General features: G+C 38.1%; 1 protein-coding gene across 2 annotated transcripts in view; it reads left to right on the top strand.

Annotated features, from left to right (window-relative positions):
* The window catches only part of DOPEY2 (dopey family member 2), a 43696-nt gene that overhangs the window by 5915 nt on the left and 10636 nt on the right, over positions 1–27145 (top strand). Inside the window, exons 2-22 of one of the 2 annotated variants that reach the window (XM_014938186.1) lie at positions 3937–4118; positions 4210–4380; positions 6593–6782; positions 7645–7743; positions 8473–8596; positions 9555–9655; positions 10107–10221; positions 12731–12851; positions 13348–13467; positions 14033–14135; positions 14640–14831; positions 15748–16441; positions 16978–17246; positions 18083–18235; positions 19283–19383; positions 20053–20243; positions 22027–23641; positions 24259–24370; positions 24985–25173; positions 25815–25940; positions 26554–26688. In XM_014938186.1, the coding sequence (XP_014793672.1) occupies positions 3937–4118; positions 4210–4380; positions 6593–6782; positions 7645–7743; positions 8473–8596; positions 9555–9655; positions 10107–10221; positions 12731–12851; positions 13348–13467; positions 14033–14135; positions 14640–14831; positions 15748–16441; positions 16978–17246; positions 18083–18235; positions 19283–19383; positions 20053–20243; positions 22027–23641; positions 24259–24370; positions 24985–25173; positions 25815–25940; positions 26554–26688 (5103 nt within the window). Of the gene's footprint in view, positions 1–3936; positions 4119–4209; positions 4381–6592; positions 6783–7644; positions 7744–8472; positions 8597–9554; positions 9656–10106; positions 10222–12730; positions 12852–13347; positions 13468–14032; positions 14136–14639; positions 14832–15747; positions 16442–16974; positions 17247–18082; positions 18236–19282; positions 19384–20052; positions 20244–22026; positions 23642–24258; positions 24371–24984; positions 25174–25814; positions 25941–26553; positions 26689–27145 lie in introns of both variants that reach the window. The other variant, XM_014938185.1, reaches the window with a different exon arrangement.

Below are 27145 nucleotides of genomic sequence, written 5' to 3'. Positions count from 1 at the left end.
CTTTGAACTTCATGCTGCTATTTTTATGGAAGCTGGAGCTCTGTTTAGAATTTTTTTTACTTGGAAAATGAATCAGTGGAAAAGAGAATCACAGCCTCTCCTTCTCCCCCTCTCCTCCCAACCACTGTTGTCTAAAACAAGAGTTATGGTATCTCCTCGTAGAAGATAATCTCAAAAATTGATGTGCTGCCTTTTTCTGGAATTGTAGTTATATAAATAAAAATATTTTCTTGATTTGCTTGCGTTTTTTATGTCTAGGCAAATTGATCTAACTGGTCTTTAGCGGTGCTGTAAGTAGTGCAGAATGACTTAAACCAGTAACTGTGGCAAAACTTCTTTACTTTGAGGGTGGCAGAGCACTGGAACAGGCTGCCCAGAGAGGTTGTGGAGTCTCCTTCTCTGGAGACATTAAAAACCTGCCTGGATACGTTCCTGTCCAGCCCGCTCAAGTTAAGCAGCTTTGGCAGGGGGGTTGGAAGTAGATGATCTCCAAAGGTCCCTTCCAGCCCCTACCATTGTGTGATTCAGTGAAATGGGAATATTCTTCTGAGTGCACACGTGTCTCTGTTTTCTTTTAAGGCTCATGTGTACACTGCTAAGAAGAATAGACAGTCTTCCCTTTCTAACCTTTATAGCCCACATTCAAAGAAACTCTGAGCATGCATATACATTAGCAAGTGTTTAGTATATGTAAAGTATTCTCTAGTCAGGCATAAAGGAAAAGAATCTGTAAGAAGTTGAAAATTGGATATGCACATAGACATAAGTCATTAGTTTGCATGTCTCATTTTTTCCCTGACTTACGGATTAAAGTCTTTATTTTAAAAGCCAGTGGTAGGCCAAATACTTCTTGGTTTTCTGGGGTTGTTGATTTCTCACTGATCCGTGAAAACCAAATTCTGGGATGATATATGCAGTGTGGAGTGCTTGCTGGCAGTCCAGGCTTCTGAAGACAACCCTTACTAGCAACTCCAGTGACATTTAACACTTCCGCCACCATAACTGCTCATGTGGAAAGCAGTGAAGAAAAGCATATCATGCATGGGCTTCATATCATCAAAGCATATCATACATATGGGCTTCAGCCCATATGTAACTGAAGAGAGTCAAATTAAGCTCACAAAAATCAAAAGAAAGGGTGAATAATAGATGTTGAATCCTGTGAGCAGAGTTGTCCATCTGCAGTCATTAGTGTCAGATTGTGAATGTGGAAGCAATGGTTTGGGATGGGCTCTTCATCTGAATACAGTGCCAGTGATACCAGACTTGCTACCACAACATTTAATTCCCTGTAACAGCTGAGATTATGATGGCATTTCAGCCATCCTAGATCTCACAGACAACTGATTCTTTTTTACGGTTGTGGGAGCTCAGGGTATTTAAAAATCAAGCTTTTTACCTTTGCCTGTCAGCTCGCAGAAACTAACATTTGGAAATATGTATATTATCATGGCACTCTGCTTTCAATGAACGCTTTTAGATCCATCTGCTAATTAAAGTCTTTCAACTCTTTTAAAATTCTTTAAGCCCTGCAATTCTGGGGAAGCTGTTAAGAATCTGAACCTTTCAGCAAGGTAGCAGCCAGCCAACCTCTTTGTTGGAATGGCTCATGGTGAAACCAGAGTCTTCTAATATATTGCAGTGTGGTTTAAAGTCCCTTCATCTGCTGGAAGATCAGAGGCAGCTGTTAACCAGGAAGACCCACTCTTGAGAAGATCTGTAGCTTGTGTCCAACTGTGTATTTTTTCAACCCAAGTCAGAAAAAAAGATGACATGCTTTTGAGAAGGGGGCTTCATCTCAGAATCATTCTGATGTGATGGGCTGAAACTCTCCTCAGCTTCTGTATGAGGATCATAATAAATGTCTTCAAATCTTGCTTCCTGTTTTTGTCTTTTGAGTCTTTAGGTGAAGCAATACTGCTTCATGTATACATATAAAGTTGGCAAAGGTACATGAATGTAGTCTTGTTCTAAGTTAGTCTCACCTGCTAGAATATGGACTTACAAAGCTTTTGGAGTTACCCAGGAGAGATACTTAAAATGGAATTATCCCTGAATATCCACTGTTTGACTCCTAATGTGCCTGGATTTTTTTTCCCTCTTCTGACTAAATGTTTTGCTTAGCTATTCCTGATGTTTGGTAAAGGAGAGTTCTTATTTGTTGATGAAGATTTACTTCACATCCTTAGGATATGCAATAAGCCAAGCAACATTTTTTATTAGATGGCATTATTTCTGTAATGTATCAGATTCTCCATGTAATAAACAGTGAATGTTTTAATTTTCTACCTATTTGATATTTAGATTTTAACAGACAGAATATTAAGATTGAGAGGAAAAATATTTTCTAATTTCTTTTTTTTTTTTTGTAATCACCTTCTTTTATATATACAGAGGGTGTGGGCAAATACATACCAACCAGTATAAACAGAATGTTTCAAAGTTCAGCTTTCAAGCAGTCTTCAAAGTTGTTACAAGTACTAAGGTTTTTAATCCTTAATATTGAAATAATATTACTTGTGTAATATAAGAGTAAATCTCTCAAATGGAAAAGATATAAAAACACATAAAATATAACTCCACAAATATAACCTGGTTTAGTTTCATATGTGAAATACTGCTATATTCTTGGATTCTATTTTTTAGTACATATTAAAATGCAAATCTCACGCTCATAGTGGGCGAGTGAAGGAAGGAAATTAATTAGCTTTAAAAGGCATCTGTAGTCTATGTTTGAGAATGGTGTGACATTTCTATTTACTGTTGTTACAAACTCTCAGCCTTTTTCTTCTTGAGTAAATTTTATTTACTAGAAGCTCTTTATTTCTAAAGCTGCTCTCTCAGTTTCGGCAGGGCAGCAAGTGGGAGAAATGACACCGTGGTAGTCTCACAGATTCTAGCTTCTCATGCCCGCCAACTGCAAAGCCTTAAATGATAAGTTGCACATGCCTTTGAAAGATGATGGGGTTTATCTCTTCTTCTTACTGCTGATAAGAGTATTCAGCATTCAAGTAAATGCCACGGTCACTGCTGAACTGTTTTGGTTTTTTCTCAGAAATGAGCGAGGAAGGGATAATTCCCTTGTCTGCTGCTTTTTCAAAACTGTTTTTCAGGCAGGATGGAAGAACCTCAAGTTAAAACTATTACGTAGGATAAGGCCATGTCTTAACCTTGGGAGAGTCAAGAATTTGCCTAATCCTGAACATCCCAAATGTCAATCTGCAGTGAAACATCTGTTTGGGTTAGCAGGCAGCGACCAAAGGCTAAAGTGCCGTCTACTTGCACCTTCATTTTTCAATTGTTTCTGAATTGAAGAGGCATACTTACTTACCCTCCTGAAACACATGCAGGGTTCAAGAAGAGTAATCTTTCCACAGAAAGGTGCCACATTTTTTTCCCCATACTTGGTTAACTATTTCCTGTCCTGAAGATCTTTTACTTATACATCAATGCAGCGGGTATAGCTTACTGAATGCAGCCACACTGTCCCATTTATTGTCCCATTTAATCACGCCTGTTTTGTGGGAAGCTTTTTTGTTTATATTTCAACTATATGTGAAATGAAAACTTACAAGGAAAGATAGTTATTCAATTCTTACTTTATTCCCTGTGCTTAAAATCTGAGGTGCTGCTCTTGTCACTTCCCTACTTTCCCTGGAGATAGGATAATGGTACTCTTGTCTCTGTCTTGCCCTTTGTCTTCCATGTCCAGCCTCACGACAAAGTAACACCAGACTTTCCTAAATTCCTCGTGACTGATTCCATATGAAAACTCAATTACAGAATTTTGCTGTTTTGGTTTAACAAAATGCATTTATGAGAGAAAACTCTTGAACGTATTTAGTTCTTCTCGATTTGCTAGTAGTTGACATACAGTCATCATACACATCATCTTTTACATTATAGATATTTATTCTCATCTCCTTTCTTCCACAGGCTCTTCAGAGTAACCTGAAGTATTCCCTATTACCAAGACGGCTGATCATCAGTAAAAGATTATCTCAGTGTTTGCATCCAGCACTACCTAGTGGAGTGCATTTAAAGGCATTAGAAACCTATGAAATAATCTTTAAAATTATTGGGACAAAATGGCTTGCCAAGGATTTATTCTTGTACAGGTAAACTTATATTTAAAAGCATATGCATTTCACAATCTATTTTAATTAACTAAATTTTATTCTTTTTTTTTCTTTTTTTTTTAAAAAAAAGCTCTGGTTTGTTTCCTCTGCTGGCAAATGCAGCAATGTCAGTGAGGCCTGTTCTCCTTGGTTTGTACGAGAAATACTTTCTTCCTCTCCAAAAGTCCCTCCTGCCTGGTCTTCAAGCCTTTGTAATTGGACTGCTGCCTGGATTGGAAGAAGGATCAGAAATTTATGACAGGTGAGAACTAATATTAATTTAAAAGCAATAGACAGTATTTCACTTTTCCTAGGGAAATCTCAAGAATTTTCTGTCAGTTCTCTATATAGAAGGCTTGATAAAAGAGCTTCTAAGGCTGGAAGAATGGTGAGTCCCTGAAAGATGCAACGAACAGTGCTAAAGTAGAAAAAATCTTTCCCCTTCTGTTTTCATCTCAGGAGGAAAAGAGGAGAAAAGAGGAAAAGGACAGTTAAAAATAGATGTGCTGAGAGAAAGGAATTAAAAATATTTCTTAAAGCTCCTCTGAACTCCTAAATAATTAACCTGACTCCCCAAACCACTGCTCTGTCAATAAATTCAATATAAATATTGTAACATGAGAAAGCAGCTGAATTTCTTCTAGTCTTTCTATACCAGATACTTACCCTCAGGTTCTGAAAACACAAGCAAGAGGCAACTCTTATAAAATATATCATAGAAAAATGTATATCTCTCGCTCTTGGGTGCTCATGGCAGTAACGACAACTGCATTCAGTATGATAAAGTGAGGATCAGGAAGTGTGCTGAGAAGAGCAGCTCAGCACCCATTTGTGTAGTGGTTTTAAGTCAGTTAGCAGGACTGCTTTGTAAGATCCTGTAAGAACTCAACGACTGAAGGTTTCATCCAATTGTTCCTTGCTTAAAGAGTCACAAAATGTTGCATTGGTAATGTACTTCCTTCTGTATTACCAGTCTGGATGTGTTGCTGTTCTCTCTGCCCTTTTTGAATCTTAAATAGCTGTGTGTACCTATCAGGAAAAAAAAAAAGAAAAAAAAAAAGAAGAGAAGAAGGGTGAGATATGCCAGGCTGCATAGATTACAGTTGATAAACAAAATACTTCTAATGCCTCTTTCTAAAAACAAGTATTAAATTGAAGGCTCATATCAGTTGCTGGAGTGACTAAGAGTGTGTGTTCCCAACTTGTTGAGTAGCATTCAGTTGCCAATTTCAGAACATCAGATGTATAAGAGGTATCTACCTCTTACACATCTGCTGTAGAAACATGAATTTTAGTATGTGCTTTTTGTCAGGCAGGCGTATAAGTGATGGTGTGTGGTTTTCTCTTTCCTACAGCACTAGCTGCTGGGAACTTAGGGGAGAAAGGGGATCCCTTAGAACAAAACCTCCTGTCTACGTGTAGTCTTTTTAGGAAGGCTGAACTTATTCTGAAACTGACTAATTTTGAAATAGTGAATTTGGACCAGATGATCCTTGAGGTCCCTTCCAACCTAGTGTTCTATGATTCTTGGCCTTAAAAATACAGGGTCATGGACAGAAACTGACCATATATTTCACTGTGGAACATTTATCCTAAATTAACTTAATTTTAGTTTGTGAAATATAAAATTACATGAGAAATTCTGTCTTTAGTTTAGTCATCATAATGATTCTGGTGCAGGAAAGATAGACCAAGATATCTTATTGGAAGATGTGCGAGATTAACTTCAGCTCATGAAATACTCTTCACTGAACATTTTCAGAGTCTTCAACATTGAGGACTAACACTAATACATCCCCTGCTGTTCCTCTTTTCTCACTTTTACATTTTTCATGTGACATTTTAATTCCTACATTTTAGTAAAATAACAGAGTATTGACAAAGTTGCCAAATCAGAGAATGTGCCTTCAGTCATAAGACCTCCAATGTGATTGTCTTTAAACTAATTTCAATGTGCTGGTCCTGTGAGCAATAACTGACGGTATGTCATTTTATCTCATAGTTTTTTTTCATTCAGTGACTTGCAAATTGAGACCATTGATTTGTAAGTACAAATACATAGGATATCTTCCAGTTCCCAGACTGATAAAATTGACTTTCAGAGTCTAACATCAGCTTGAATTATCTCCAGTTCAGCACTGCACACCTCTCACTGTAAATATTTTGCAATTAGAGCCACCGCAGCAATTTGATCAGAGCTTAATGTTTGCAGACAATTACTGGAAAAGTTTCCAAAGTACGCACAGAAACTTTGCTTCAGTGAGTGTGCACAGTGATAAAGGACTGAGAGATTTTTCATTGGTTTTGTACAACTAGATGCTGGCCACCTTCACATAATACTGGTATTACAAAAATGAGGAAATTAAATAAATCATGTCAACTACAGTACTAATTCTGTGTATATCTGCCTTTTTATGGTATAAAACGGAACTAACAAAAATTCATTTTCTCATGTTAAATATATTTCCATACAGAACAGATGCTCTGCTTGTGAAGCTCTCCTTATTGATGGGCCAAGAAATATTCTATGGAGCGCTCTGGGGCAGCGTCCTGGTCAGCCCATCCATCAGGCTGCCTGCTTCTCTTTTTGTTGTCAGTCATATCAACAGAGAGATGTCTGGAAAAGAGCAGAAGTACATGCTTGGCACTGATTATAAGCTCACAGTAAGTTCAGAACAGTCAGAAGAGAACAGTCCTTGCAGAACAGTCTTATCTACTATAATACCTGTGCACTAGCAGATTTTACCTTCTCTGTATTCAATGAGAATGACATGCTCTTAAAAATAGTTAGGAGAGAGAGAAAGAGAGGCTGGTGGAATTGCTTAATATGATTACTTCATGGGAGCATCTTACCTGAAACATAGCAGAGAATCTCCCGTAGCCATTTTGGTCAGCCTGCAGAATGCAAGTCTTCTGAAGCTTCTGCAGTTTTTGGTAATTGGTATTGCACACAGCCTTAAAAGACTGAGTCTGTTTCAAATCAGAAGTTAAGCCTGGTAACTTTTCTCTACTTGTTCTGAATTTGCGTTTAAGATTGAAGACCAACTTTTCTGTGATACAGTATATACAATGTTTAATGTTGGTCTCTCAAAGTGTTTGCAGTTCTAGAAGACAGTTCTGAAATTTAGTATCTTTTTCTTTTTTCAGTAAAATGGAAATCTTCAGTAGGTAGTTATGTTAATCTTGAGTGATGAAATAACTAATGCTGGTTAGAGTACTTAAATATCTGCATTTTGTGAGACTTCACATTCTGTCTGATAGCTGGTGATCTTACTGTGACATTTTATATTGTTACAAACACAAGTATTTTGTAAGTATTAACGATTCTTTTAACAGTATTCAACAAAACTTTGTTTTTTAATTCATTTTGAGGGCAGGAGTTAAATGGCTGAGTAATTATCCTCTTATTTAAAAAGATATTGTTCACTTTTAACCAAGTTTGCTTTCTTTCCTTCTTGTGATTATTATCGCTGTTTAAATGTTATCAGGAAGTAAAACACCATTGTGCTTTCTTTTCCTTTTACAGATAAAGTCTTTGTGTGTATCAGTATTGGATTCAAATGTCCTTGTGCAAAGAAACACTCTAGAAGTGATTCTCTTCTTCTTCCCATTTTATACAGCTTTGGTAAGAGGACTATTTTGGTAATGTTACATGCACGCTTTGTGCGGGAAGGTGTTTTCTGTGAAACCAATCCAGCTCCTGCCCCTGTTATTGCCAAAAGTCTGAATTTTGTGCCTTCAAAATCAATGAACAGATTTTGCAGTTTCTTGTTCCCGCATCAATTCTAATAGTAGAGGAGACTGCTGCTTCTCAGACTCATTACAGCTTCAAATGAAGATGTGCTTTCACATTGAATATTGCATGGTATTTCGAATGTGCTTGAAGTATTCAGATCTCAGAAACTGCATATGGAAAAAATACTGAGCTCCTTTTTCAAGTAGGATTTCAGCATTTGGAATTGTTTGCGTTAAACTAAGATACTTCTGTTAAAGATTGGAAAATAAAATACTACTTGAAACAAGAGCTATTCCCCATCATTTCCTAACTTACCTAGTAGTATAGTCAGCATTTTGAAAGTAGCAAGTCATTTTAAGTCTTAAGGCTTAACATAACGATGTCTTTAGTATTTTTAGCTTAACTGTAGCTTTGTATTTTAAATAGGAAAATGTTTTGTCGGTTTTGTCAGATTCCATTTCTTGAGATTTTTAGTATACAAAATATCTTGTTGATGATGGTTTTTTTCCTTTTTTTCCAGAACATTAATATTACCAGTTTTAAAAAAACAACCTTATTACCAATTTGACTTGTTTAAATGTTCATAAACTGCTAAAGTATTTTTGGTTTTCATCCTAGGACTGCAATGAAAGCGCGATTCTATTGCACAGGACTGATGTAGTCTATATTCTGTCAGCAGCTACACAGACATTGTTGAGGAGAGACATGTCACTCAATAGAAGATTATACGCATGGTTGCTAGGTACTGTACAACATACAGTAATATTCAATATTCTGAATACCTAAGAGGAAAAAAAAATCAGTGCTTAAAAATGTTAATATGTTTTTCAGCAGTTAGGGAATGATGATAAAATAAACTGGTTTTTAGTTGCCATTTATTGAGTACCTTTTTAATAAAATTAAGGATTCATTTGGCAAACGGGTCTTCTCTTCCAAGATGAATTAATTTCACTGTCCTGAAGCACAGGGTATCTGCTGAGTTATTTCTGGTCCCATCCACAGTTTGTTCTGAAGTGGTTCAGTGGACTGAAAGGAGTGCAGCGCTATTTTAAGTTATTTAACTATTACATGATGATAAAATAAACTGGTTTTTAGTTGCTGTTTATTAAGTACCTTTTTAATAAAGTTAAGGATTCATTTGGCAAACGGGTCTTCTCTTCCAAGATGAATTAATTTCACTGTCCTGAAGCACAGGGTATCTGCTGAGTTATTTCTGGGCCCATCCACAGTTTGTTCTGAAGTGGTTCAGTGGACTGAAAGGAGTGCAGCGCTATTTTAAGTTATTTAACTATTACTTATGGAAGTAATAGTCTATAAACTCCCACGTGGGCTTGATTGTCAAGGAGCTCATAAGAGAGCTATAACTTCTTTCCATCTGTCTCCTTTTAACAGTGTAAGAGGAAGCTAAATGTGACAGGGCAAGAGCTGCATCCATCCAGTTGCATGAAGGCTGGTCTTGCTGACCCCATATCTGGATCTGGCCTTGGTTTTCATATCTGTTCAGTACAGCACATCTGGATGCCTCAAACTGTGATATATGGGCTGTCCTTGGACAGCGCGTGAGCTAGTTTCAAGCAAAGTGTTGAAATGACAAAGGTTAAAAACACAGTGTGATTTCAGTATTTGTATAAATGACCTGTGAGTAGTGCTGTGTACAGTAGTCTTTCTCTGTACCCCTAATCCCTCTGTTTATCTTATAGGCTCTGATATTAAAGGTGGTACTTTTGCTCCGGACTCAACAACTTCTGAAGACCATGCTATTTATTTCTTTGGAAAATATTCTAAAGATCTTTTGGTTGAGGTTGGTGTTCATTGTATACAGATGTATTTATGATCCTTTCCAATGTTAGCACAAACTGCGTCTAGAATTGTTCACTGCCACTTGGTTTGTCCTTCACTTTCTGTCCCTAAAGACAGCATCCTTTTGGTGGTTATATTTTCATCTATCTGAATGCCTGCTGTGCTATATTTATCCCAATATTGTATGTGCTTACAATACAAATGGAATCTAATGAAACCAAAAGGTAGCATTTTTGATGAACTACCTGAATTATTTAAAAATGCTTCTCTGAATAAATCAGCTCTTGAGTACAGATATTGAAAAGTTGTCATTGATTAGTCTACCCTGTATAGAAAATGGAAGTTCGGTTGTAGTTGGTACTAAACAAAATCGAATTTAGAAACACTTCAAGTCTTAATAAAATTGCAGTCTCTCTTCTATATATAATATTTCGATGTTTTCTTTTTACTAGAGTTTGATTGAAATTTTACATCAGAAATTCCCAGAGTCTGATACAGAGGAACAGCATCAAGCTTATTTGAAACCCTTCCGCATCCTAATCAGTCTCCTTGACAAACCTGAAATAGGTAATGGTGCTTCTCACTTCTGTTATAGCTGCTACAGACTGTTACCATTCGGTGTTCATCACCTTTGGCAGTAGGACTCGAGACATCATCCTGTATAATTCTGTCTAATTCTGAATACGTGTGTGTTAGTGTGCAGGGGGCTCTGTTCCTTGCCTTGGACCTGTTTCAGGACAGTGGTCTGGAGCACCCTCTCCAGGTTATCCCTGGCTTTTCTGCAGAGCACTCCAGTGCGTAGCGTGGACATACCCTAGTGAGGATAACACTCTTCCATGCCCACAAGTGAGACCTGAGGAGCCAGTTAAAAAGAACCGCTTCTGCTCTAATTTCTGTGTTCTGCTCAATTCCTTCCTTGGGTGTTAATCCCCAAAACACTGTCAGGCTTCTTTTTGTTCTGTCTTATAAAGCGGCTTCTGCCTGGAAACCCCCTGGTACTGCTCTTGCCTGGGTTTGTTTCCAGTGCTTGGCCATGCTTGCCGGCCTTCATAGACACTTGCATCAGATTGTCGTGACCGCGTGCTTTTCCGAACACTGCAGTCCCACCAGCAGCTGGCCTACGTGGTACTGCTGCCAAAGTGGGCAGTGCCACTTACCTGCAGGTGCTCCAGCTGGAAATAACCTCTTGTGGGTGTGAGGAGGCAGGGGTGCCTCTGGCAGTGGCACTCCCAGCGTTTGCCGGCCTGACGCCGCTGTGGGAGCTATGGTTTCAGACTTCGTGACTGAGCAGAAAATAATTTCCTCCTCTTCCCTGTCACATGTGTGTCCTGTTGTGTACATGAAGTTGCCAGCACCAGAAGGGTGAGGCTCTGCCGGCCCTTTACTTTAAAGGGCAAGTTCTCCTTTCTCCATCAAAATATTAAGCCAAAATGACTTGATGGATTTTTAGGGCGTAGTGGTATTCAGTAAGAACCAGGTGTAGATAAATGTTTGAAATTATATTCTGTGAATCTGACAAGTATGAGAAGTCTACAGACTGGTTAACTAGTGTTGCTGAAGTCTTAACAATTGACTGTACCCCAAAGTGTTGTTCCAGCTATTATCCTGAGGGTGGGGAGTGATGTTACCATTAACTAAGCCTGTAGACTTAGAATAAAACTCATGTATTGAGACTAAACACTTAAGTGGCAGTTTGTTTTGCTCCTGTATCTGCTAAGCTTATCCTCTTTCATGGGTCAGGAAAGTAATTTTAAGCCCATTTCTTGTTAAAGAATTATCAAAGTACTGCCAGGAAAAATGAGAATTCTATATTGCTTATTTAACAAATGAATACTACCTTAGTATAAGCAGTTGTTAGTTTGTTTATGACAGTGGTGTTAGTGGTTCCTTCTGCTGATTTTAGCTGATTTTAAAAAAAATCTATTGTGATTAAAGTCTTTTATATAACACATTTGTATTTTCTGACAAAAATGCTGTAGAAGACTAGGGTTGTTAAATTTTCAATTTAATGATTAATCTAATTTAGAAAGTAGATGATAGGTACTACCCTATTGTATGTTTTATTTGGCTAGCAATCTGAACTACAAATTTGGCTAGTTAATCTGAACTACAAATAAGGGTTATTTAACTGAACTTCATTATACAGTTTAATCTTTCTGCTCCAGTCAGCACACAAAATATAACTCCTTGAGCCTTAAGCCAAGAAACCTTGAGCCTTTCACTTCCTTTTGAAATGGATTTGGCAATGCAACTTCTTGGTCTGGTTTGGTTTTTTTAAGGTAGCGAACTAAAACACAGCAAGAATCTTTGACCCTTTCTGCTACTCTTAGTTGCTTTCACAGTTTTTTTTTCCCTTTTTAGAAGCACTCACTGGAATGCTTTATAGATGACTTTTTTTTTAATGGTTCCGTTTTAGAGTATTGTACTTATTATTTGTTCACCTCCTCTATAGAAAATTTCAAATAAAACAAAAAAGTGTTGACCCTTGAAAACAGCTTACAGTTATCAGCACACACCTAACATACTTTCTTCTTAAAACATTTTATAAATATGCATTTTTCTATATATGTTTAGGCATTTGAACTTCCTCAATTTGCTGATTTTTCCCGCTTCTGTCCCTCAAAATTTAATCAAGGCTACTACATTAAATGCGTATTGGGAAATCTGCTTGTTTTTCTTATGGATACAGACACGGTGATTATTTTTGGCACATGAAATGCCAATTTACAGTAATGATTCTCCCCACTTATAAATAATTGCAGTGTTAGTGCCTTGCTGAAGTGACTTAAGTGTAATCTAGAACCAGTGCTATGGCTTTGCAAGTATCACTTTAAAAAGTTCCTAGTGGTATTTAACTAGAATTTAAAAAAATCTCAAATATTTAACTACATATTTCATTTTATTTTATCTGGAAAATCTGACATTTTAAAAAGACACGTAAGCATTTTCTTCCTACTTGAGTGATTGTGGTTTTTCAGCCTAGCTACCTGTAATTTGAGTCTATACAAGTTTGTAACTGAGCTGCTGAGTAATCGCTTTAGTGCAACTACTGGATTCTTTTTTCCTTCACTTGCAGGGCCACAGGTTGTTGGGGATCTATTCCTTGAAGTTATTAGAGCCTTTTATTCCTACTGCAAAGATGCACTTGGTTCTGATCTCAAGCTGAGCTACAATCAAAGTGGTAACATACTTGCAAGGTATAATTTCAACTTTGAACTGAAACTGTATGATTTATATTAAGGTAATTTATTAAAATTGAATCAATTTAAGGAAGGTTAGCTTTTTAACAAAGTGACTTTCCCTACAGAAGATGAGATTTTTCTATGGCTACCCCTTTTCCCCACACACGCTTGCTTTCTCTTTGATTAGTAGAGAAGAAAATTAAGTACACTGCATATGTGTGGTGTTGATTAAATCCAGTGATGATGGCCAAGAATCAATCTGGTGACAGAACTCTTAGCTTTTTGATTTTCAAAGCTGAAGACTTTTTTTCTTTCACATGGGAGAAAGATCCTCAAACTCTAGCTACTCCAGAGTGACGTAGTCCTTGATTTAAAACAATCCATGTCTTTTAGCTTCTAGAGAAAAGGGGGAAAAGATTTTAGAACACGTCAGCTAATACTTTGATGTGCATGCTTTTTGAATCTTCACTAACATCTGGGGTTTTTTTCCCTTTTTTCCCCTTTCACACAGTGCAATCAAAGAGAATAAAAATGCTTCAGAAATTGTCAAAACAGTCAATTTGTTGATCACATCCTTAAGCACGGATTTTCTTTGGGATTACATGACCAAATGTTTCGAAGATTGTTTCAGGTGCGTATGTTGTCAAACAATAGTGCTCCTTTTAAAAATGCCACTTGAGAACTATCTGTGTAAGACAGTAAAGTTTACTGAAGCATTTAAACTCTGGAAGGGACACAACACATGTTAGAATCAGACAGATATGCAGGTTGCATTCTAAAGTAATCAAGAATGCAAAGAGGTATACAATTAGTTAGAAACTAACAACCTGAGAACAAAAGAAGTTACTTTCAAACTGACAACTGAAGGAGGAAAAGTTTTGGGAGGGGAGGTCAAGAGGTCTTCCTTGGAAGAACAAGTGTTTTTTTGAAGAAAAACAAAGATATCTTTTTTATCCCTTTCTAAATATAAGGGAGAAGATTATACTTTAACTCGTGAGATTGTGTATAGAGATTCAGTCTGAAAATTAGAGGCACTTTAGCATTCCACATACCAACTACAGTTTAGGTGATTTTGACAGACTGTTTTATCCTGCTGTATTAGAAATCCCATTTTACTTTGCTTCAGAAAGCCTTTTTATTGTAACAAGAATATTGACTGGAGAAAAACTTATATAATAATGTTTCTCTCAATCCAGAAACAAATCCACACAGATGAGATATCCTCTTGAAAATATTAGCACTCCTACAATTTCAGAGCTCTGCACACTGTTGGTGTTTCTTCTTGACGTGATTCCTTTGGTAAGGCAACCTGAAATTAGCTGCTTCAAAGTCTTAAGAAACTTAAAATCAAATAATTCATATTGCAATTACGTAAAATGAAAATAGGCAAATTGACATACATGTGATTGACATCCATAGTGCATATGCCATGTATGTTCTACAAAGTACAGTTTTATGCGTTGACTTATATATGGCTACCCGTTCTTTTGCCTAGCAAAATAAAAATTGTTGGAATTTTAAAATACGGTGATTCTATCAAAGGAATGAAAAAAAATATATTTCTTCGTGGGTAAATAATTTCCTGGGACTTTTTGGTCTCTTAGCAGCTGGATGACTATCATAAGATTTTTAGGTTCTGATTCAGTGGTCATCATGTAGAATGAAGAAAGAAAGAATAGTACTGAAGCAAGTTTGTACAGCTTAACCATTCATGAACTGACTTCATCAATCTTTGGTCAGTGTTGCTAGACAGCTGAATAATAGTATGTGATAACTATTTTAGACAATGCTTATTTATTTTAGGAACTCTACTCTGAAGTGCAGACCCAGTATCTTCCACAGATGCTCAGTTATATGGTGCAGTCTCTCCTGGAAAATATGGAAGTATTGGGTTTACCAGAACTCACTCATGCCTTAAAGACCTGTTTTAAGGTGCTTAGCAAAGTGCAAATGCCCCCCTCCTATTTGGAAATTGAGACAGGAAGTGGAAATGGGGTAAGTGTTTTTCAGCTACTTACAGATGTTTAAAATTGTTAGTGATATAACTTATTTTAAAATGCTAGTTCTCCTAACTTAAACCTAGATGATAACTGCAGCAATGAAGGTATTTGAAACTTATCTCCTTTAGCCCCTTCCAGAGCTATCTGAGGCCTTGTTATTCTTCCTGGACATTCAGTCCTGACTTGTTTGAATTGTGTCCTGGTTCCGGAGTGCATAGGGTTAATTTTCACAAGGAGCTGGGACAGATGATAAATTATTTGTGACAGCAAAGGAGTGTAGTCTTGTCTGAAACTTGGGCTATAATCCTACCTCTTGAGAATAATGTGATTTTCGTGGTTTTAAAAAGGCACCCAGCATCATGCAGCTGCTAAAGATTCAAGTTGCTAAATCAAGCTCAGCTGTACAGCTGGTTAGGTCTGCAAGGCTCTCAATTAATATTTTAGTTCAACACAATGTGGTATTATTTGTGTGCAAGGGACCATGATAGGGAATAAGGAATAGATGGCATAAAGCAATCACACAAGCACAGCCTGCCAAAGTTTAGCAGTAGGACAAATACATGCATTTGACTAGAAATAGTCCAACGTATGTAATACACTTCTAGAGGTGAATTGTTTTTAAGGGAACATTTCCATTTACTAAGTATCCATAGCTATGGATCTGTTGGTGTTTGATAAGTCAAGGTGTGAGGATTATACAAACATTTGTTAGGTTTTAAATGCAGTCAGATTGAAGTACTTACAAATAACTACGTCTCATTATTTTGTAAAAGTAATCTGTATCTGGAAATTGCAAATACTAGGGTTTTTTTATTTCTGTCATTGCCGTTCCCCCATGCCTGCTACAGTTCTACATGGTTTAAAATGATCTATGCAGTGCCACATTAACCACATTAACATTCCTGTTTTAGAGCCCAGTGAAGAAGGAAAATGTGGACATAACCTTGGAGACAAAGTCTGTGCTGCAGGAGGAGGATGAGACTCCATTCCCTCCCCTGAAGTCAGAAGACAGTGGCATTGGTCTAAGCACTTCTTCCCCGGAGCTCTCTCAGCACTTGGGGGTGCCAACTGTGACCATCGAGAGAGACGACGTCTGGAAGAAAGGGGGGAGCATTCAGAAGACTTTGTATTGCATCCAAGAGCTGGTTGCCAAGTTTTCCAGTAAATACATTTTTGGGGTGCAATTTCAAGAAACAAGTAATGAAAGCATCTCAGCACTGAATCTGAGTGGAAAAGAGAAGAAAGAGAATGGCTACAGATTACCTGAAAGTGCTAGCAAGAAAAAGAGCCCATGGGATGCCAAGCAAATCACTGTACCTCAGTTTAAACAAATACTTTCAGACTTGTTCTCAGTTCGAGGGTCACCATTCAAGAACAAGAGTTCTAATCCTCTTCCTTCTGACTGCAACTCTGGTAGTAAAAAGGAAAAGGAGGAAGAAGAGTGGGACTTGGAGCAAGTGATGCTTGTCTTGGGACCCCTTAGAGGGGACTGCAAGGAAGCTTTCGCTGCGGCTTGTCATCTTTTGTTGGATTGTACCACATTTCCAGTCTATCTTTCAGAGGAGGAGATGGAACAGTTGTACCTCTCTCTGTTTCAAGTTCCTGGTAAGAAAATATTCCTTTATGAGCAATTTGAGCATTTGAGGATGCAAATAGCAGTGTGAGCTTGGCTATTTGCAAGATGTGACCAGGGCCGGTAGTATAGCCTTCTGACAGGGTGGAAGGCAAGTTGCATGTGAATTAAAGACTTACCCACATCAGCACGTGTTTTGTGTCTTGCAGCTGAGGGATGATTTTTACAAAGCTTTTAAAATTCACATTATTTTGGAAGCTTTCACCACAAAACTTGTAGCTGAAGGAATGAAAAGACCTTCTGGCCTGTAAAGCCCTGTGGCATGGTTCAGGATTTTCAGAAAATCCATCCCCCCCAAGTCCATGTTGTATCATCCCATCCCCTGCCCCCAAAAAGGATGTGTTAGAAGAATATGGGTATAGGCGGAAAACTGGAGCTCTAAACCATAGCAGAAACCATAGCAGATTTTTGTCTGTTGGTCTTGTGGGCTTGATTGAAGAATTCTTGGAAATATGACCATAACCTTGAGATTATTCAAAAACTTTTTTTTCACTTATCTTATGAGGAGGTTGTGATGCCAGCTTCCCTCTGTGGCTGAAGTCCTTAATGACAATATGCTGTTGTGTGAATGACTGCTATGTTCAGAACGTGTCCATCTTCACGCTGCTGGAGGTGATCAACCATTCCCAGTCACTGGCACTTGTGATAGAAGACAGAATGAAGCGATACAAAGTGTCTGGCCACAACCCCTTCTTTGGAAAGCTACAGATGGTCACCCTTCCTCCCATTTCTCCTGGAGTTCTAAAGATCATCTCTGAGAAAACAGATTTCTACCAGGTGTCAATTTTCTTTTTCTTTTTTTACTGCCCAACTCTTTTACTGCCAACTGCCCAATCTCTAAGGATGGGGTGGGAAAGCAAATGTTATTTGCATGAATGTTTGGGGGCAGCATGTTTGTGTTACAATGACACACTGCTGGTTTTTGCTGCCATAAGCATTTGAAATAAATTGCATTCTTCTTTGTGTACTTCCCAACGGAATGTTCAGAAGTGGCAGGTTATTTTCCAATTGCTAGTTGGTTTTATGCCCAAATTTTTGGGGGGTAGGTATAATTGATTTCTCACTTGAAGGGTTTGGTTTCATTAGCTTGAAAGCTATACATTAGAGAACATTGGTACCTCTCTAAGTTTTCAGATAAGAAAATATGATAGTGAGTGAATAATGATGAAAACAATCCCTCCTCCTTGTTTTAAGTAGATATATTTCAAAGATGTTTTCCTTCTCCTGACCAATTATTGATATTAGTGTTGGCATGAGGGTTGGTTCCAAGATCTTTTTCTAAATTACTGTGTTTCCAATTGCTGTGCCTGACACATGTACCATCTGTTAAGTTTTGACCCAGAAAAGAAAAGCAGAAATGCTTTTCTTAACTTCTGGTGCATGTATATTTGAATTGCCTGTCCTACTAGGGTCACAAAGTTGCATTTCTTTAGGTCTGAATGTATGACCTGAATTCTCGTTCTTTGCTGAACTAAGATGATTTGGAAACCCCTTTTTATAGTAGTTGGCGTTTATGCAATGGAAAGCTTTTAAGTCAGGGAAGAAATATCACATTATTATTGTTATTGCTGTTCTTCTTATTATTATTGCTAAATATTGTTATTTTTCCCTAGAGAGTAGCATGTGTGCTCTGGAATCAGCTGAACAAAGAGACACGGGAGCATCATATTGCCTGTGTGGAACTGTTCTACAGGCTGCACTGCTTGGCACCATCAGCAAATATCTGTGAAGACATTATCTGCCATGCACTTTTGGATCATGATAAAGTAAGTCCTGTATTCACTGAATCCCTTTGGTCACTGTAGAGTTGTTCCAGTGCTTCCTAGACTGTCTCCAGTTCCCTCCCACCCCACATCTTCACTCCCATGGTCCCTCTGTCTTCCAAGAGTTTGACACGCTTTGTCCACGCCTTTATAATTCCCTCAGCTTTATTCATCATGGGACTACTGCTAAACATAATCCCTGGATACTAGCTCTGTCAGTCAATGCTGGAGCTTTTTTAATTTTGGCCAAATCAGGTAGTATCTAAAATCTTGCCATTTTTGTCAGTATTTCCAAACTGATCCAGCTCCACCAATAACTCTAAAATAGTTTTATTTTGTGTTGATTTTCAACAAAAGACTATATTACCTTGTAAGTGTATGTCAACAAAATGTTGACAATAAACAAAATGTTGACATACACTTGTCCACCAATGTGTCCACCTTAGTATTTAGTTCTCATAATAAGTAAACTGTATTTTAAGTGAGCCAGTTAATTATTTTACTTACCTGGTTTAATAACAGAGCAGTTCTTTAATAACTTACAGTTTATTTGTGAGAAGTGCCTTGCACAATAAAACTTAAAACAGTCACCTTCAGTCTTCACGGTATTGTTTTCTTATCTTTGCTCTTGTAATTTTGAAATGTAAAAGTTTGGAAATCTTTTAAAAGCTTTCAAACAAAATTACCGGTAACAAACATTACCTAATACAGCAATATCTTCCCATTTGTCATTCAACTTTTAAATCTCCCTAGCACCAAATCAAGACTAAAACGTTTATACAAAGAATCCTGAAATACTTTTTTGGTGTATCAGCACACTTTTTTCCTCCTACAAATACTGTGGCTGTTAAGTTTTGGTTGTGCATTCATGGATATATGGCACTTTGGTTTAATCCATTGCAAAATAGATAAGTGCTCTCAAACTACCTGAGAAAGATTAGCAGTAACCTACACAATAACTGGTGATCTAATAGAGGTTTAAAATTGCTGAAACTTTACTCGGAGATAAATGCTGCAAAAAATATGTATCTGTCTTGTTTCCTTGCAAAGGGGACAAGGCTGGAAGCACTGTTCAGATTCTCTGTCATGTGGCATCTGACCAGAGAGATCCAAGGCAGCAGAGTGACTTCTCACAATCGGTCCTTTGATAGGTATTTTTCCATTTCCACTGGCTTGGATTTGCATTTATATATTTAACTATATCATGCTTTGTTCTGTTCTTTTTTCTGAGATGGGAAAATGCTCTCTCTGGAGCGAACAAAAAATGAGTAAAAGGAAGATCTTCAACTTCCTTGCACTATTACCTTTGTAAAGCACTCTGTTTGCATGGTGCACTTTCTTGTGTGAAGGAAGTTTCTGTAAAAATAAAAGAGCTTTGTATATGAAAAGTAGCTTGCAGATATTTTTTATCTTGGAGTGGGTTAGACTTTTTCCCAAAGAAAATAGAACCAGCTACTTGTGCGGAAAAAAAAATAATAAAATCTTGTTTTAGTTTTACTTCCTATTTATGACACCGTAATGTTTTTATAAAATGAAACAAAGGCATTAAGAGTCTTTCTAAATAAATATGTGAAAGAACTTTAAAATGTGCTGCTCTTCTAGAGTGTGAGTGTACATATGGCCTTGCTTCTACAAACGCATGCGTACTTGGCCTCAACTCAGAAAAATGTGCATGGTCAAGCTGTTGTTAGCAGACATGAGCCATTGGCTGGTGCTCACTTGAACATGCGCTCTGTCTGTTCCCTGCCACTATTTTGTTGTTTGCATTAACTTTTTTAGGGATTTCAATTGTACTTCTTCGTTCTGATTTCTCCACTCAGGTCTCTGTTTGTCGTACTGGACAGTCTCAATTGTTCGGATGGCGCAATTGGTGCTGCAGCACAGGGCTGGCTGATCCGTGCTCTTTCACTTAATGATGTTGCACGGATTCTTGAACCAGTCCTGCTGCTGCTGCTTCATCCAAAGACACAGCGCACGTCCATCCACTACATCAAACAGAAAAATTCAGCAGGTAAAACTGTTCTTGGACTGAAACTGTAAGTGCTAACATAGCATTGCATACTCCTGAACACCTACTGAAGGTAGTCTCTGAAATGCAATGGCATCCTGTTATCCTGAGTTGTCTTGCATCAGCTCCATAGATTCCTCCTCATCCAGGTACCTCTACTGATGCCTAAAACAGAGTTCAGGAGTAAGTTATGCTAGTTGAAGGCCTAGTGATCATTTCTACTATGGTGGCTGCACCTACACTGTTGGTTTGGATTGCTCCCTGCTTTGCTCTGGGATCTTGTCCCTCACTTCACATTGCCATTCCCAGATGATCCACGCTGCATGTGTGTTCACTGTTTGTGGGATCCCTTCTTGAGCAAAACTAGGTCTGCAACCAAATGAAATCCAGGAGCAGTTTGGTGACTGTGTCAGTCCAGGAACTGTTCCAGCAGGCAGGATGGACAGGCAAATCTTACTTTCTCCACCCAGTCTTGCCCCAGCACACTATGCACCCTCATACCAGGTTTCTTTATTCAGAATATTTTCTGTTAATGACTCTCTCAGCATCATGTTAAAACAATCAGATGGGTTGTGAGGAACATATTGCTATTTAGGGCACACCACACAAAAAAACCCCACCTAATTCTGCTAACATCTTAAGATTATAATGTCTTTGTCCAAAGAGGGTTGATCTTCAAGAGGAAAGATGAGCTTTCCTTGTGGCATATTTCTTGAGGTATCCTAGAGCTAGGATGAAGAAGCAGAAAGGTGTTTGGAATTGAAGATGACCTCCAGCCACCCACATTTAGGAATGCAGCAGGGTGTCTTTACCTTAACAGGCTAAATTTGACAGCTGGAAGGTGTCCATTTTAAGACCCATCATGAGAACCCAATATGAACCATAGATGATCTGTGTGTCAAATATGGAACAGGCAAGTGTGACAGAGACCTGTGGGGAGCAGCTGAGGAAGATAGAGACAGTTACAGAGCCAGGGCTTGTTCACAGTGTAGAGGCCTGCAAAGGCTGGCAGGCTGTTCAGGTTTGGGATTGCTGGGAGTGGTATGGATAGGAGACACTCTGCGCCATTTGGCCCAAGTAGCCAAGGTTGTTTCCTGGAGTAGAGCAGGAAGACAGTGGAGAAGTGTCCAGTATTTTTGTGTAAAGAAACTTCCTTGTCACCTGTCTGTCTCATTACTGTTAACCTAGCTGTCTGCTTGCGTAATTGTTTTTCTGTCTTGATTGGCAAATAGACAGATGGCAGACATTTATAGCATCCAAAGGGACCTGTTTATAAGATGCTATACAAACTCAGAGCTAACATATTCCTTCCTTGTTCCATGGCATGTAATCAAGGAAAACGGCTCTTTACCAAAAAAAAAAAAAGCCTCTGTTGCTATCCTTCTCATTTCCTTCCTGGTCTCAACAAACATTTTATGTTCAGGAAGCATTAAAAAAAATTGTCACATCTAGGGAATCATAGCATAGGAGAAGCAGCACGCACTTTATATTTTTATCCTATTCTCTTGCACTTATGGTAGTTCAGGACTGCTCTACCACTTTAAGAAAAAAGTAATTCTTGCCTTAACCCAGAGGTTTTTTTAGGTCTGCTCATTATAATTAATACTAGACTAAAACAGAGTAGCTTTTTAACCTTTTTTTCTTACAATGATTTATTCAATATAAAGCTGGACTAGATGACCTTTAAAGGTCCCTTCCAACCCAAACTATTCTATGATTCTGTGTATTAAATAGATGATTATATGCTTTTCTTGAAAAAAAAAAAAAAACTTTTTTTTTTTTTCAGAAGATATACGTGACTGGCTTTGCAAGAAAAAGGCCTCTTTGAAAGAATCTGGTATCTCTGAGAGCAATTCTGAGGAAAATCTTCCATTGAGCCAGTTTACTACCGTGGATAGAGAAGCAATTTGGGCAGAAGTGGAAAAAGATCCAGAGAAGCCAGAGTTAAAAACTGGAGAGTCTGAAAATGATGGCTCTTGTAATCCAATAACTTTACATGAAGCAGATGGTGACCAAGATAACAGTGAGCACACAGAATCAGCAGACACCAGCACAGGCCATGACAGTGAAAATACATCCTCTTTTTCTCCTTCTCTGGAGCTCCAAGAAATGAGCAATGAGGATAATGACAGTGCTGCAACTGATGGCAAAGAGACCACAAACCAGATGAGTTTGCTCAATGCGTTCCTTCCTGAAAGCTCCAAATCCAGTGCAGCACTAAACCTTGTGCGTGCTGACTCTGAGAGGACTCAAGCATCAGAGTCTCTGTCAAGTGATGAAGAGGTGGACTTGGAGCTCCAGGAAATTACCCATTCTAGGTTGCTCAAGCAACAGAAGGAAAAACAGGAGATGATCGAGGCGCTGTTTAAACACATGCTGCTATATTTGCAGCCTTATGATTCTAAGAGGGTATTGTATGCTTTTTCTGTTCTGGAGGCAGTGCTTAAAACAAACCCTAAAGAATTTATTGAAGCCGTAGCTAGTACAAGCATGGATACCAGCTCCACAGCACATTTGAATCTCATTTACAATCTTTTAGCTCGCCATCAGGAAGCTCTTGTAGGGCAAAGTTTTTACGGCAAGCTTCAGACTCAGTCCCCAACTATGTGTCCCCATTCTCTTCTAATAGAATTGCTCACTTACCTCTGTCTCAGTTTTCTGCGCTCATATTATCCGTGCTACCTGAAGGTCACACACAGAGATGTGCTTGGCAACAGAGATGTTCAAGTAAAAAGTGTGGAAGTCCTGATCAGAATGATGACCCAGCTAGCTACCATGGCAAAGGCAGCAGAGAGTAAGAACGTAGAGTTCATACGCAATTTGCTTGGAAGGTGCAAAATTCAGGAGTTTGTTCTCCTTTCTTTGTCTGCATCAATGTACACAAGTCAGAAACGGTATGAGCTGCTTATGGCAGACGGAGTTAATAATGTTCCTGAAGAAGAACTCTTTGAAGAGAGCCTAATCAATTTTGGGCATGATCAAATATGGAGCGAACACCCACTCCAGATTGAGTTGCTGAAGCTTTTGCAGGTATTGATTGTCTTGGAGCACCATCTTGGACAGACTCCTGAGGAGCAGGAGAATCAGCCAGATCTCTCTAAGGAATGGCAGCAGGCTCTTAATTTCCAGCAGGCTATTGGTGCAATGCAGTATGTCTATCCACACCCAATAACTTCACAGGGATTATTCGTCTCTGCTGTGGTTAGAGGTTTGCAACCGGAGTATGGCTATGGGATGCATCCCACTTGGGTAGGCTTAGTCACATGTTCCCTGCCCTATTTTGGGAAGTCCTTAGGCTGGACCGTGGCACCATTTATTGTACAGATATGTAAAAACCTGGATGAGCTTGTCAAACAGTATGAAAATGAAGCTGTGAAGACATCTGCAAAAACATCTGCAAGGTAAGAGTCCGCGGTGTGGGATTTCTTATGCTGAAAAGTTCCCCCTACTAGAGAGTAGTGCACGGTAACTTTAGCATGGTGGGGCCCAGAGTTTGATCCTCAAACCTTGCTGCGCTTGCAGGTGTCTGTCCCTTGAGCCCAGGTGAGGTGGAGGCAGTGTTGTTGCAGCAGGGGTCACTGTGTTTGGAGAAAGGGAGGACAGGGGACCAGCAGCAAGAATGACCACCAGCTGTAATGCTTCCTGTCCCCCTCTGCCTGCCATCCAAGTAAAAAAGTTCCCGGTTTCGACAAGACGGAGGATTTTGGAGGATTGAGGAGAGACACCCTGGAGAAGAAAAAGACAGTGGTACTGTTCAGAACAGGCAGTAAGTGAAAGGAGTAGGGAAAAAATAATTGAAAGCTGAATATTTATAGTCAGGGGGGATAAAATTTTAAAAGATCTAGGCAAGGAAGCAAGATTGTCCAAGCATAGTTTGTGAATCCTTTGGTTTGATATTGCTGTCTTATCATTCCAGTATTCTTTTAACTATTGAATAGAAACAGATTTCTATTGGAATTTTTAATTAAGGAAATGCTATTTGGCCTAATAACCATCATTTTTTTTTTACCATCCAAAGTTTAACTTCTAAAAGAGAAAATGTTACGCCTGATTACCCACTAACCCTTTTGGAAGGTCTGACAACCATTGGTCACTTCTGCCTTCTGGATCACCCTAATCAAACTAGAAAGGTAAGCATTTAATGCCTACCGCTTGCTTGACTCCTCGGCACCAGTTCATCATAATACCCCTTTTTCATTCAGAGATGAGTATAAGTAGTAAAACGGCGCTTGTACAGAAAACATAACCTTAAAGAAGCCTCATAGCTTGCCAAAAGAAGTGAAATAAGTAAAAGTGTAAGGGAGGGAGACTGGATTTAATTTTTCTATTTGAAGACAGGAAAGTCAATTTTAAGCAGAAGACGTTCATGATGATCTCGGTCACATAAATATTAGTCCTGTGTACCTTATCTACAGTTGCTCTGTCATTAATAAAATCTTCTCTTTTCTTTTGAGTTGATAACATGCTGATGTATTCTCTACAATTTTTATTCCTATAACATTTGTCAGAAGAGGATATTATCCTAATAATTTTCTAGACAAATCAATTCTGTCTGTGCCAAAATAGTGAACAGCAAATTCTATAGACCCTAATAGCAGCAGTATATTTCAGAAATGGAATGGTTGACTTAATTTCAAAGTTGTCATTACAAAAGTTGACTATAATTCTCCTAATTATAGAATAAGACTAGTCTATCTGTGGTGCATGATATAATGTATTTTAATTTTTTTTTTTTTTTTTCTAGTCATCATGTTCAGCTGAACCTGCAAACCTGAGAAATGCTAGGAATGCCATTTTGGAAGAATTGCCTCGCATTATTAATACCATGTCCCTTCTTTGGAGTGTTATAAAGAGGGAAGACTCTCAAAAAAGACCAACTGACTTCTTTGGAACAACTAAGGGCTCTTCTTCTGTCTACTTTAAAGCAACCAAAGTAGGAGCTCTTTTAAACTGCTGTGTATCTCATCATCCTTATGATCCCTCCCTCACCATTTTACATGGAGTTCATAGGAATAGTTTTGCCGTTCCCAGAACTGGTATTGGGCCACAAAGAATTTTTGAAGAACTCTCATGACTTGCACAGTACTTACCTACAACAGTAGATTCTTCCCTGTTCTTTTTGCCCATCTGCAAAATCTGTTTAATGTTATGCTTTTTCTGTGAGCTTCTGATGATAGCTGCTGTAGGGCTAGCCACCTGTGAGTTGTCTGCACCTCACACGGGCCGTAGAGCATGTACCTGAAGGAATAAAAATACTAGACTTTTCTCTTCATCTGTGGATATTGGTAGATCTTAGTAGTTAAAAATATCTGTAGAAAAAGAGAGAACGTAACACAAAAAGGTTTTTTTTCTATTTTACAATGTTTTCCAACAAATGTGCCTTCCATCTAAGAAGGATATACTAACTCATAAGTAAATTATCAAATTAGTCTGACTGCCAAGTATACAAAGAGATTCTTTTATTGTGGTGTATTATCTGAACATCTTGGGAAAAGAAAGAATGTTTTACAAACTGTGAGGTAGCTTTTCCCTTGCAAAGTTTAGCACTAACAGTTATTTTTTTCCCCTCTATAGACATTAAGAACTAAAATACTGGACTTCCTGAATCCATTGACAGCACAACTTGGAATCCAATTGATGGCAGCAATTGCAGCAGTATGGAATAGCAAGAAACCTCATAGGAATCAAAGTAAAATCAAGGTGAAACTAAAGAAAGGCACCCTTAGTTTTCCAGTGTAAAGGCAAATGTTACATTTACGTGATCAGTTCTAACTGGGCTTGTTTATAGATTCTTTGGGGTTTTTTACATGTAACAATGGTAAGCCACTGAAAAATCTTAAACACTCTAATTTATACATAATTCCACAAAGCATCAGGACTACAATTAAACCTAAATAAGTAACCAAATAAAATGGACAGTGTGGCAGCTTAAGTCTGACAGTAATAGCTATTTTTTTATTCAGCACTGGATTGTAATCTTAGGATTGCAACTTGCCAATTATATTTTAAAGATCTTGAATCAGTTCCATTTTCAGAGAAAGGTTAGAGTTGTAGTATTCTCTGGAACTAAGCATTCTGGGTAGAACACCTCTTTCTTTTTTGCTTTCATTTGAGCATAATGAAGTTCTTTTCATGAAGGTGTTGGGAGAAGATCTGCATATGGCAAATTGTTGCATGCTTGATTTAATATGTCTAATTTACATTTTGTCTAAGTATTGATATTTGAGTAGTCACACAAAAAGCTGGTTTTTTAACTTCATGTTTTGCCTGCTACAGTGATCTGAGGGGTGTGTCTTTTGTTTTGTTTTGTCAGATTCTTCCGGTGGCTAGTGCGTCTCAGCTTATTCTTGTGGATTTAGTATGTGCACTTAACACATTGAAAATTGACACTATATTACATCTAGTCAAAGAGGTAGTCAAGAAGCCATCACAAATCAAGGGTGAAGAGGTAACCATGAAGATCATTCCTTTTCTTAATATATTCTCTTCTGGATTTTTTCCAATGTGTCTTCTAAATATTGTTAGAAGGAAGGTTTGGTTGTTTTGTTTGGTTTTGTTTGTTTTTTAAACACGTGATTCTCTTTTGCTCCTGAATAAGTTATATTTTCTGGGTTTCTGTTTTCATCTGTCAGTGTAAGTAGGTTCTTCAGAACATTTTGCCAGAGAAGTTGCTGGCAATGAAAAGGTGTGGAGTCCTCCAGTACCAAAGGTGCTGACAATTTTCATAAAGCTGCTGCAGATACACAACTCAGTGATGCATTTTTATCTTTCTACCCTTACCTGAACAGTTAGAAATACATCACATTGAGTCTGCTCTCTTCCAATTGGTTTGCAAGGAAACCAGTTTTGCTACTGTGTATGCCATTGTAGGAGCTCCTACAGCTCTGAATGAACTGTAGCCAGTA

This window comes from Calidris pugnax, unplaced genomic scaffold (genome assembly GCF_001431845.1).
Source record: "Calidris pugnax isolate Ruff unplaced genomic scaffold, ASM143184v1 scaffold25, whole genome shotgun sequence".
Classification (NCBI taxonomy): Eukaryota; Metazoa; Chordata; class Aves; order Charadriiformes; family Scolopacidae; genus Calidris; species Calidris pugnax.
The sequence above is the reverse complement of the archived record's forward strand: the minus strand, read 5'-3'. Positions and strand labels throughout refer to the sequence as shown.